Source organism: Hippoglossus hippoglossus, chromosome 13 (assembly GCF_009819705.1).
Source record: "Hippoglossus hippoglossus isolate fHipHip1 chromosome 13, fHipHip1.pri, whole genome shotgun sequence".
In the NCBI taxonomy this organism is placed as follows: Eukaryota; Metazoa; Chordata; class Actinopteri; order Pleuronectiformes; family Pleuronectidae; genus Hippoglossus; species Hippoglossus hippoglossus.
The window spans coordinates 27,310,642-27,322,680 of NC_047163.1; the positions used below are offsets into that span (position 1 = coordinate 27,310,642).

Genomic DNA, 12,039 nt, shown 5'->3' on the forward strand with positions numbered 1-12,039 from the left:
GGAATTTCATCACGGCAACTCATAATGTGACTCAGTAGAGTGTGTGGCCTCCACGTGCCTGCAGCTCCTGATGAGTCGGGGATAGTGTCCTGGGGGGGATCTCCTCCCAGACGTGAATCAGGGCATTAGTGAGCTCATGGACTCCTGTAGCGGTACTTGGTGGCATCGGATGATACATAACATGACGATACATAACGTCTCATAGGGGCTCAATTGGATTTAGATTTAGTCAATGGCATCAATGCCTTCATCATCCAGGAACTGCCTACACACTCTGGTCACATGAGGCTGGGCATTGTCCTGCACCAGGAGGAACCAGGGGCCCAATGCAACAGCGTAAGGTCCGACAATCACTCTGAGGATTTTACCTAACAGCAGAGCACAGGTCCCACTAGAGGACTTCGGGCCCTCATGCCATGTCGTCATGGAGTCTGTTGCTGACAGTTTGATCAGAAACATGCACACCAGTAGCCTGCTGGAGGTCATTTTGTAGGGCTCTGGCAGTGCGCCTTCTGTTCCTCTTTGCACAAAGGAGCAGATACCGGCCCTGTTGCTGGGTTGATGACCTTCTACTGCCCTGTCCAGCTCTCCTTGTGTAACTGCCGGTCTCCTGGTGCCTCCTCCATGCTCTTGAGACTGTGCTGGGAGACACAGCAACACTTCTTGTGGCCGCATGTATGGAATTTCCATCCTGGAGGAGCTGGATTACCTGTGCAACCTGACTGGGCTGCAGCTACCGCCTCATGCTACCAGTAGTGACAAGGACACTAGCAGAACACGAAACTAGAGAAGAATCAGTCAGGAAGGAGAAGAAGAGAGCAACTGTCTGTGGCCACCACATGTAAAACCATTCCCTTTCTGGGAAGGTAATCGACGTCATCGATTACGTAAATACGACGACTCGCGGAACGTGCGTCGACACGTCGTAAGGAAGGTGGCCGCGCACAGTCAAAGCATGGACTCACCTGAAGAGCAAGCTGAAGCAAAACAAATCGCTCACGATCATCTAGCATAGTTCCCAACAGTCGGGACGCGGTCCGGACCGGACCCAGACTCCGCTCTATACGGACCCAGACGCTGTTATTAGATTGTGACGGAGCATTGCTATTTTAACCTCACTTACGGTAGTCTTATTTTAACATGCGCCGCTATTTTCTTCATTACGGTAGTAAATCCTGGCAGCACACGGTAGAGTTCACTTCTGTCACTGAACAAGGAACAAAGAGAAAAGGTGTTAAAGCTGTTAAGTTGTTAATGTTTTTTGGGATTGTTTATATGTGAAATGTAGTGATATATTAAGAAGAAATATAAAAAGAAAAAGAAGACATGGGGAAACTCAAACTACATCTTTTTTTTTTCTTTCTAAAATTAAGCACTTTATTTTAAGATGTCCTTTTTTTTAATGCAAACCTTATTTTTCTTGAAGAAAATAATATTTATTTTATTAGTAGAGTAAACTTCAGTTCAGTGTGAAAATTAATAGTAAAGACTGTTGAAATACTTACTTTATTTTATTTGACAGATACAACTACTATGCCGCTTCAAGATTGTGAAGCAGCAACTGCTGAACTTGAATTTACACAATATTGATATTCCTCCAGAAAGTTACCTGACTTTTACTTTGGTTATCATTTATTTTGTTGTTGGACAGCTTAATGTAGATCTGCAGTATTTCTTTACTTTAATAGAACAAGCTTTTCCACAAAATGTATTTTGGAGAGATTTTATAATATAATATTTTTGATAAATTCATTATTATATTAATTAAATAATCAAAAACAAAAAAATATATTTTTTAAAATCGTTAGATTAATCGATAGGTGCAGCCTTAGTTGTCACTTTCATTTGCACCAAAGCAGGTGAAATTGATTGAGGATCACTTGTGCTTCCTAAATGGACAGATTGATATCCCTGAAGTTTAACTGACTTGGTGTTATACTGTGACAGTAAGTGTTCCCTTAAGTCTTTTTCAGCATTATGCTAGTATGAATGGCTTCTGTAGTGAGGCAACTGGCATGTACAGCATGAATGAAAAGGCTCTTTGGTCATGGATTGTAGAGTTAGAACAGTCAGAATTTAAATAAATGTTATATTTGTTCAGGTGGTAGCTGTTGGAAAATGCTCAGTAAGAAATTCCTGACTCAGGGGCACATCATTTTCACAAGCATACAAACGGCTAAAAAAACATTAAACTAATTATTTGTCATGGGTTTGACTTTATTTACTAGTATATTAACACATTACATGCTACAGAAAATAAAAAGGTAATTTCAATTGTCTTGAAAGAATATAGTGTTATAATAAAATGGCACATTTTGATATTAACACAATTACCACTGGCATTTTGACACCCCTTCCTTTTTATGAAAGGAAATGAATGACTTCATGCAGGGCTACTAAAAAAATACTTCTTGGTGGTTTCATTGGCAACACAATTTATAAGATAATGATTTATGTAGCTAAGCACTTGCCATGTGCGATGTGAGTGACAAAGAAGCTTGATTTGATCACAACTACACAGATAAAAAGGGACTTTGTCAAAAAAAAAAAAAAAAACTGGCAGTAAACACAAATGTTACTTTCCTAGACCACAGACTTTTCCAAGAAGTCAGCCAAATATTTTGAAACCAGAAATCTTTTAACACGGGTGTGTGGAATATGGCCAACTTGAAAATACAAAGTGAAAGCACGACAGATGTATGTCAGGCCGAGCTTTAAGTCAGGGAAACTTGTGTGGGAGCAATCAGGGATCATTGAAAACCATAAAAAGGAGAGCATAGAGTCAATGCAAACACTGCGTAAAAGCAGTTAAGTGCATTCTGTTAAAAATCTAATTTCATAATCTTAAATCTCATGAACACTGGCAGAATATGGTTTCCAGAAGGATCCCATCTTTCTGAATGTTGCCACAGTGCCACCTAAGGGTGGCATGCTGTGCTGGCCAAAAATACTGAACCATGACATCTGAGAGAAACCTTCACTTGAAAGACACAGCAAGTTTTCACTGATCATATTCAAAGTGGAGCAGCTTCACTCAAGCAAATGTCTAAGCTGTACATCCAGCCTGCTTCAATCCAAACCAGTTTATGCGTTATGATAAATGTGGGTGATGATTGTCAGGTGTCAAAAAGTAGATTGATTCAACCTCAACAGAATTCCAACCCTTTGAGAAAAAGGGCAGTCTGTACTATATGATTTGCCTGATCTCTTGGCGATACGAAAATGGCAGAGGGAAAACAGTGAAAGAAAAAGTCCACGTTGGCATGTGCATCGTCAAGGCTTTGAATAAAAGAGGGGCAGAGGATTAAAAAAGTGAGAAAGCACAAGGAAAAGGTTTAAAAGAACAGAATATAGTGCAAGGTGGCAGCGGGATTATGAAGAGGTTAAAAACAAAGGGTAGGTACCAAATAACACCACGTTCTCTTTTCTTCAACACATTTGACAAGATCTGAACATGGAGCAGTCTGTTTTCGCTAAGGTATTACTCAGTGAGCTGAATGGAGAGCACTAATATAAAGAAGACATTACTAACTAACATGGTGGAAAGCCTATTTTCATTCTGTTCAACTTCATTCATGCATATCAGATGCAGAACTGGAACAAGTGGTATTGCGATGGCTGGGGGCAAACAAATGTGCCCACCCATCCCCACCCCCAGTCAGTTGATCTACTTTGCACCAGCAGCCAATCACTCCCTTGCAAATTGTACATTGAAACTGTTTTCCTGCAGTCGAACCCAGCCATAAAGAAAACTACAAAATAATAATACAAATATTTTTTAGCATGTAATGACAATGACACAGTTCATCAATTCATAGCAATATGTTCTTTTTTCTTACAAAAAGACTACTTGGTGGTTGTAGGTGATGGGTGGATGGGGTGAGCAGAGAGGTTGAATGTAGTGTTGCCTTCATCTCCACCTCAACAAAGGTTTCCTATAGATTCACTGCTGGGGCCTGCTCTACGGCTGTGGCTACATGAGCTCGCTACTAGTTGCTGGTCTCACTTTTATTATTTGGCATGATGGTGGTGGTGGGGGGGGGGGGTTAGGGTTGCTCCTTCTTAACTGTTCCCCCCCAGGTGACTTCACTTTTTCAGTTCTTTATGAGACATGATGTCTCTTGTTAATTATCCAAGTGATAAAATGCTGCAGATGTCTGGGCATTTGAGTCTCACTACGTACGTGTGTCACTCACAGTCTTGGGTTGAACCAAAAATAATAATGCATTCATGTCCAATAAAAACAAAAGTAGATGCATTGTTTTTTTAAACTTCAAAACACCATTCCCTTGAGCTTAGGTAAGCTGGGAACACATCAGAGAATTTCTTCTGTCCAGTTTTTGGAACTTAAATATTAGGTGTTGTAAGCTCCTACAAATACCTTCAATAGCACTCAACCCCTATTTCTTTCATTTCCTGAATGAAGATATTACCACTAAGGAAATACCAGTCTGGAAAAATGAGGCGCAACTGTAGAAAAAAAACACTGCCATAGCAGGTTTTAGTGAATGACTGTATCCTGTGTGGTGTCAATGCAAGTTTGATTAGCTCACTACAAACATGCACGGTTAGGAGGACACAAACAGATCAGAATTAAAAAGAAAAGCTGGAATTTTTGGGAAATGCACTTTTTCATTTTCTCTTTTAGAGTTAGATGGAAGATTGATACCACTCTCTTGTCTGCATGATAACTGACAGCAGACGGTTAGCTTAGCTTAGCATAAAGACTGGAAGTGGGGGGAATCAGGAAGCCTAGCTCAGTAACAATGTGATGTTTTACAGGTGATTATGTGCCTGACTTCTTCACCAAGTGGAGTGACTTACTCTCTGCTAGTTGCCTGACAACTGCTCCCAGCCAACAAGTAGGTACAAAACACTTGTGAAACTGAATTGTGTGAATATACTTTATAGTTTGTTTGGTCTAAACAAACAGGATATAACTCGCTGATTGGTGAGCTTTAACGGTGGTGATTGGTGGATTCGCTCAGAGCCAAACAAGCCATTTCCTCCTGCTTTGAGTCTTTATGCTAAGCTTAGATTATTGGCTTCATATTTAATGTTCAGGCAGGAGGTGTCTCTTCTAACTCAAGAAAGTGAATAAGCATGCTTCACAATCGGTCAAACTATTCCCTTAACAGTGTGCAAAAAAATAAAATAATAGTGCCATAACAGCTTCAAACAAGATGAAAAGACATTGAAGTGTATTGTTACTCTTCAACTTGTTACTGTATTCCCAAGTGACATGATGCAGCATGAGTGATCCTACAGCGGCGTAAACATGGTGACGGATTAGGATGAAAAATGACACTGTGCTGAGTGTCATTATCTACTGGCTCCAACACAGGAAGAGGAAGTGGCTGAATTCTGTGGCGACGGGTCTCCTGAGGAGTGAGTGTTGATAATGTGTCCACGACAGGGACATGACGAGGGGAGGATCTGAACAGTGTTGCCATACCCGCAGAACAGGAGATGCAGTTTATCTTCCGTTTCCACTGTGGAGTATATGACCCATTCTGACGTCCGTCAGTCAGTCAGAGCAGGCAGTGGAGGACGGCAGGTATGATAAATCAGAGGGGTAGAACTGGAGGATGTTTGTATAACAAGTGACCAACAAGGGTCTGTTTATTTTAGCTCTCCGTCATTCTCGGAAATTGTACTTGGTGCAGGTAAGAGCTGGAGCAGACGTGGGGGACGACAGAGCAGGTGAGTGTGTGGAAAAGGAAGTAAAGGAGGGAGGGGTGAGGAAGTGTTGAATACTAGTGTCCAGGTCTCAGCCCTGCTGTCCGTTCTCAGCTGAGTTCATCCTCGGCATTGTGCTGGTCCAGCAGTTTGACATGAGTGAAGGGAAAGTGGCCATGCTTGCCTTTACATTCCCCCTCCCACTGGCCATTTACGTTAATTTTGGTCACCTTCACCATGTCGCCCACCTAAATGGACGGAGGGGAGAGAGGAAAGGTGTGAGTGCAGAAATAACCACAGCAGAAGTAAAAGTAATCAATATATAGAAAACCTACTGTCCTCTAAAACACATAACTGTCAGATAAAGCTGTACATTTCCAGAGAAAGGGCAGTGCAGAGTTTGGTGCGATTTTAATTTATATTTCAGTTGCTTACAGATTTCTGAAATAGCTGACATGGAATATATGAAAAAACAACAGCAGTTAAGTAAATCATTCAAACTTATATGTAAACCAAACACGTGAACTGTAATAAAGCAAATTCGGTTTCATTTTATGAAAAACATCGACTATAAATCTTCATTGCAGATAAACCAGGTAGGATGAACACAAAGTTTTCAAACTTCAATCTGCACTATAGACTGTTTATAAAAAGCTCTGCACACAACGTCCAGCACACAAACAATAATAAAGTGACAGTATATTGTAGAACTGTTTGAAGAGGACTCACTAATGACAAGCAATAATTCCGAAGTAGCTCCAGAGCTTTAACACAGGACAAGCAGCAGGTTTAGAACAGGCACTGCACTTGTTCATGTTAATGGGAAACATGACAAAAGCATCTGGCTGAAACCAGGGAACATTTATCAATTTCTCTTGAAAAGAAACTTATCTGAAATCAATTAATCAATCGTCCAATAAGCTGGTTATTAATATTCAGCAGAACAACCGAACCATTACATTGACTAATTGTTGCTGGAGTGCTGAAATGGAACATTGTGGACTATTCATCAGAGGAAAGGAGAAACTTGAAGCCGAGATTTTACAGACTAAATGATTGGAAATCTATTCAAAACATATTTGGTGATGTGAAAACGCTGCTTAGCTGCAGTCCCGCTGTCAGGAGGACACACGTATGGTTACAGTTGACCTGCACAGGCAGAGGAGTGGCTTTACCTGTGTCATTGAACCTGTGCAAACAAGGACCAACAGTCAGTTCCAAAGTTCAGATCTTTGTGACTGATGAATGAACAGTCAGAGGTTAAAGCTCTTCAAATCTTCCAAGAGTTCTTGTATCAGTGTGATAACCTGGCACCAGCCCTGACACCTGTGTTTAATGTGTAACTGGCAGCATTCGCATCACAGCTGCCCGTGAAATAAAACGAGTGCAGGATTTAAGATACATTTGACAGGTGAATACTTTGCATCTCCTCCAGTGATTTCCTGTTTTCTAGTATTTCACGCAATAAAATGTCCTGCATTGCTGTTGTGTGGGGCTGGAATATACTGTTGTTTTCATTAGTGACTAATCTGCTGATTCTTTTTAAACATTTGTTCTATAAATGTGAGTAAAAGAGTAAAAGAAATGTAGCAAGCGTCATCTCCAAAGTGGTTCTTTATCAGACCGACACTTTCTATCTCCACTGGATGGTATTTGTTCTCCAAGAACTGAAAAAACTGAACTTTAGTAAAGAGATGTTATGTTAGGGTCAACTGAGATGTTGGTAGATAAGAGAGCCATTTGTGGGTACAAAGGTAAAACATTCAAAGACTTATTCACTTTAAGGATCTTGGGAAAATGTGGGTATCATATAGTATGTTTTGGAGTTATATTTCAATAGTAAATTTCTGCATACAATTATTTGAGTATATGTGTATTTTTATTTTTTTTTTAAATGAAGAAGTTCTGTACACTTCACACACAACCATCGAACAACGAACTAATAAAACTGCAAACCACCTCCAACACCGATTAAGACGACACCGTCGGAAAATGATAGAGTAAAACATGATGGACTGGAAAAGATCTGTGGGATGTTTTCACTTTGATGTCTGAGAAAAACTCAAAGATATTTTGTTCACCATCACATGTGATATCAACAGCACATGTGAGAAGAGATTCTCGTTCAAATCCAATCCAAACGGTGACACAGCTGCAACACGACAGTAAAAACTCGACATGACTCTGCTCGCATGCCTTGCTGCTGCAGCTGCAGCTTGTGGATTTCATTAATTAAGACTGCTGTTAGTTTGTTATGTGGGTCACTCTTTGACAACAGTGTTGTGTTCGGGAGGAGCTCCAGGGTTTTGACAGGGCAAATTTGGTGCTTCTTTTGTTTGTTTTACAGAAGTTTACCTGGAGACTGAGCTGAGGATTAGAAATTGATGAGGCAGCAGGTACCAATGCATTGAAAAACTATTGACTTGCCTGCATGTTGGCTCAGGTCATCTCTGGCTATTATCAAGTAGGCAGACCCTATCATCATTATGCAACAAGCCACAGCCATTTGACACACACTGATCACAGCTACTTGTTATTGTAATCCATCACTAAATACTATGTAGGGTGTTTTTGCTACTTTGGATCCCTGTTTGTACAGAATATAGGGAGACACTAAACACCACAAACAACAAGATGCAGTCACGTAAAGCAGCACCACAAACTGAGGCCTAGAAATTATCACAGCTGATCCAACACCTCTTTGGCACAGCTCCAATTCAACACGAAAAGCTTCACAGTGGTAGTCATCATTCTACGGATGAAGAGACTTCAAATTAATCTTAAAACCGAAAAGTTCCAGCTGTTTAAATGTGGAGATTTGCTGTGACTGTCAGTGTTTACGTCATAGTTAACTGAATAACTTTTGTAAGGGTCTGTTAGTTTTGCTCGCCACATGGACGGTTTACCTGCAGGCACCCAATGCCTGCTCAAACGTGGTTGGTCAAACTAGATACAGAAACCAGAAGGCTTCTGGCCCATAACTCTTGTCCCTCGCCTACAGATTTCGTACTCACAACACGCAGAATCTGTTTTTAGAAATTAGTTGTAGGACTACTCTATACTAGGACTGATTTTAATCGCAGGTGTCTGTCAACATTTTCACTGCCTTTATTTCAAACTATATGCACGGATTTCATCTTCACAGATCTAAAAATAAATCAATATCCAGTTTTTATAAAAGTCTGTAACCACCGTCACAACTTTATGATGCTGAAAAGTTTCGTTTAAAACTTACAAAACATGTAGTAGAACATATCAATTCATATGAAACAAGGATTACATGTATATATGACGGCAAGTTAGTTTCAGTTGCTGAACATTAATCTTCACGATTGGTGGGTTTACTGAAGACGACACAAAGAAACTCGAGCTAATTATTAACTGTCCAGTATCACAGTGCTGAGTCATTACTGGAAAACTAGAGCTGAGAAAACAAGCAGCCTCACACAGGTCAAAGCCAGAAAAGTCTGCCACAGGTGGGAGTGTTAGAAACTAGCCCAGACTCTACACAGGATCTACATGACAGGTGGGACTAAGTAAAGTTCAAACAGCAGCAGTGGTTCGACTCCGCAAAAAGAAATGACGGTACAGTTTAGAAAACACAAAGGAGGGATCTGTATCTTTGGCAGTAATGTCCAGCAGGGAGGGAAGGAGACATGAGCACACAGCAACTGCTCCGTCTCCCAGTCAAACTCCAGGCTCAGCTGGACTCCTGGCTTCACAGAGACTAAAGGAAATGGTCCTGTTCCCAAACACAAACTATTTCCTTCCCCCAACGACCTGCTCCGTGGGAGCCTCGCTCTCGCTTCCGGACACTTTTAACAGTCCAGCTACCGGGAGCAGAGCTCAATGGCAATTTTTATATCTGGGAAACCCTTTTATCTTTTACTGTTAAAAGGTACCATGAACGCAAAAGCAAGTCTTTGCTGAATGTTGAAGCCTCTTCAGACTTAACAGATTAACTGTACTGTCACTACACTGATCTCTAAAGAAGAGTTATTATGACGCTTATAGATTATTGAGAAAACTACACAGAGGGTTGAATGAGTATTTTCTGACCTTGATTCCTGCTCAACAAATGCAGAAGAAAAAATCTAAAGCATCAAAAAACGTGAGCTCAGACTTGATCAACTTTACAGGGCTACTCCTACATCATGGTAAGAGGATGCTTGGAGCCAAAGCGAAACACAACACCTCCATATTTACCTCTAAAGCCAGGGCTGTCTTGTCGTAAGCATTGGGCACCCTCTTCTGTATGGCCCTGGCAAACACAGGTCCATTCTGGAGGTTTGGGAGAGGGGTGGGCTGGGCGTACTGGCTGGGGTCTCCCAGAAGCGGAGTGCTGGACTGAGTCGTGGAGCCGTCAGAGTTCCCTAGCATCCCCATCCCTCCCGGCGGCCCCCCAGGCACGCCAGGCCCGGCCACCGAATTGGGAGACGCCGGTCGGTACTTCTCCACGTACGGCACAGGGATCATCCCCGCCCGGCCCTCTGAGTTCTGGGCATTCCACCACTGCTCTTCTGGCTTCTCGAGAACGCGGAGGATGTCACCCTTCCTGAACGGGAGATCCTCCTCATCATTGCCAGGGAAGTCGAAAAGTGCTCGGACGTACTCGTCTTCCAGGCGTGGTGGGGGGCCTCCGCCAGGGCCCACGCTGATGAAGGAGGTGTGTTTGGACTTGTTGATGGGTTCTATCAAGGTGGTGGTGTCCAAGTAGTGGATTTTGTAGAATTCTAGCAAAGCGGGGAGGGCGTCGAACTCCTGGTCACCGATACGGAACCTGGGATGCACCAAACCTGATGAAAACAAGGGAGGATGGAAGAGGTGTCAGAGAGACAAGTTACCAACTTCAGCATGTTCAAATGTGTCAGATGTGAATCCTGTTTATTTCTGTAACTACGTGTGATGGTGGTGATTTCCAGAATGACAAGGATCTCTGTTTCCTTATTTTGCATTTTGTTCCTTCCAATAAAGCGCACTGCATCTCTGAAAAGGTATGAGGAAATAAAAAGACATTCTGCTGCAGCACAGGCAGGAGACAATATCTGGTCAAAGTCTGTTCAATCCCGTCTGACTTTGAAACATTTACAACTCTTCCGGGGTCAGCTGGTGAATGAGACTCATTTTAATGGTGCACCAGTCCACACATTGCTACACTCACACCGCCCATCAACGTGCATCAGTGGGATCTACTGAGACACCGTGTTGTGTAACATCTAGTGAGCGTCCTGATCAGAGGTGTGTCTGTCTGCTAACAAGCCATCATTACATCAGCACGTGTTTCGGGGTGTCTGGCCTGCTGTATCCTCCACTCAGGAGGGAGGAGAAGGGACCCCACTGCGCACCGCCTTTGGTGCAAGTCATGCAAGAGTGGTCGCATCAGCATCTCCAGCCCACAGAGGCGCCTCCACAGCCCGCTGCTCTCTTACCTGGACCGGACTGCCGGTTGTTGCTGATGCTGTTGATGATGTAATGCGAGACTTTGGAGTTCTCCGACACCGAGAGCACGTAGTCGCCAGGGCTGGTGATGGAGTCCCGCACCAGGAACACGCCGTGCCGCTGCCCCTGCAGCAGGGACACAGCCTCCTGCCTGCTCAGCCGGCCCCAGTACCAGCTGCCGCGGTCCTCCGCGTCAAAATTTCCGGCCATGATAACCACTCCAAAGCCGAGGCTTCACCGGGCCTTCCCTGCTCTCCCTCCCGTTATCCACGAGCGGAGCCTTCAACTCATACAAAAACTTTAGCGCCTAGAGCACGTTCAGTAAACAGGAGACATCCGCAGCCGCTCGTCTGGACATCAAATCTCCGACACACCGACTCCACCAGGAAGCACAAAGCACCGGAGTCTGGTCTGAGAGCAGATTTCTGCCCTGTTCGTCTCACCGGAGGTTTGAGCCGCACAATTCCTGCTACTACACCGCGGCCGATGACAACTAACTTCAAAAACTGAAATGGCGGATACGGGAAAACAAAAAAAGACAAATCTCGCCGGATGTGACGCGATAGTTATGTGCGCCAGACGCACGTGGTCAAGCTGGGGGACAGTAACGCGACACTTCCGTATGAAGGGAAACGAGACAATAATCCTCACAATACAAGTTTAAACCAATCAGAGTCTAAACATGAGAGACAAGTTTCCTAAATATTCTAATATTACGCTTGTTTCGTTTCCCATCCAATAAAATAGTCTATATTTTCCTTTTTTATGCTTATGTTCTTTTGCTTTTATTTTGGAGATAAACCCAGTAAACCACTGTTTCCGGGTCTGACTGTCTCTGTTTGACCTGTCCGTCATGATGTGTGTGACGTGTGTTGTTGTGAAATGTAAAGTGTGTCTCACACCCCATGTGCTGCTCTGCTG

At 42.9% G+C, this 12,039-nt stretch overlaps 1 protein-coding gene across 1 annotated transcript; it reads right to left on the bottom strand.

The window, feature by feature from the left end:
• Nucleotides 1-2,198: 2,198 nt before the first annotated feature.
• On the bottom strand, nucleotides 2,199-11,657 carry crk (v-crk avian sarcoma virus CT10 oncogene homolog). Its single transcript, XM_034603799.1, has 3 exons — nucleotides 11,109-11,657; nucleotides 9,886-10,475; nucleotides 2,199-5,927 (listed from the first exon to the last, which is right to left on the bottom strand). Exons 1-3 carry the CDS (start codon nucleotides 11,326-11,328, stop codon nucleotides 5,790-5,792), a joined length of 948 nt encoding a protein of 315 aa, XP_034459690.1. The 5' UTR covers nucleotides 11,329-11,657; the 3' UTR covers nucleotides 2,199-5,789.
• Between the last annotated feature and the right edge of the window lie 382 nt (nucleotides 11,658-12,039).

Bases quoted from the DNA above. Each gene is read 5' to 3' on its own strand.
- crk (XM_034603799.1), bottom strand. From the start codon at position 11,328: ATGGCCGGAAATTTTGACGCGGAGGACCGCGGCAGCTGGTACTGGGGC. The intron at 10,476-11,108 runs GTAAGAGAGCAG...TGTTTTCATCAG, and splicing joins CAACCGGCAGTCCGGTCCAG to GTTTGGTGCATCCCAGGTTC. The intron at 5,928-9,885 runs GTAAATATGGAG...CCGTCCATTTAG, and splicing joins AGACAGCCCTGGCTTTAGAG to GTGGGCGACATGGTGAAGGT.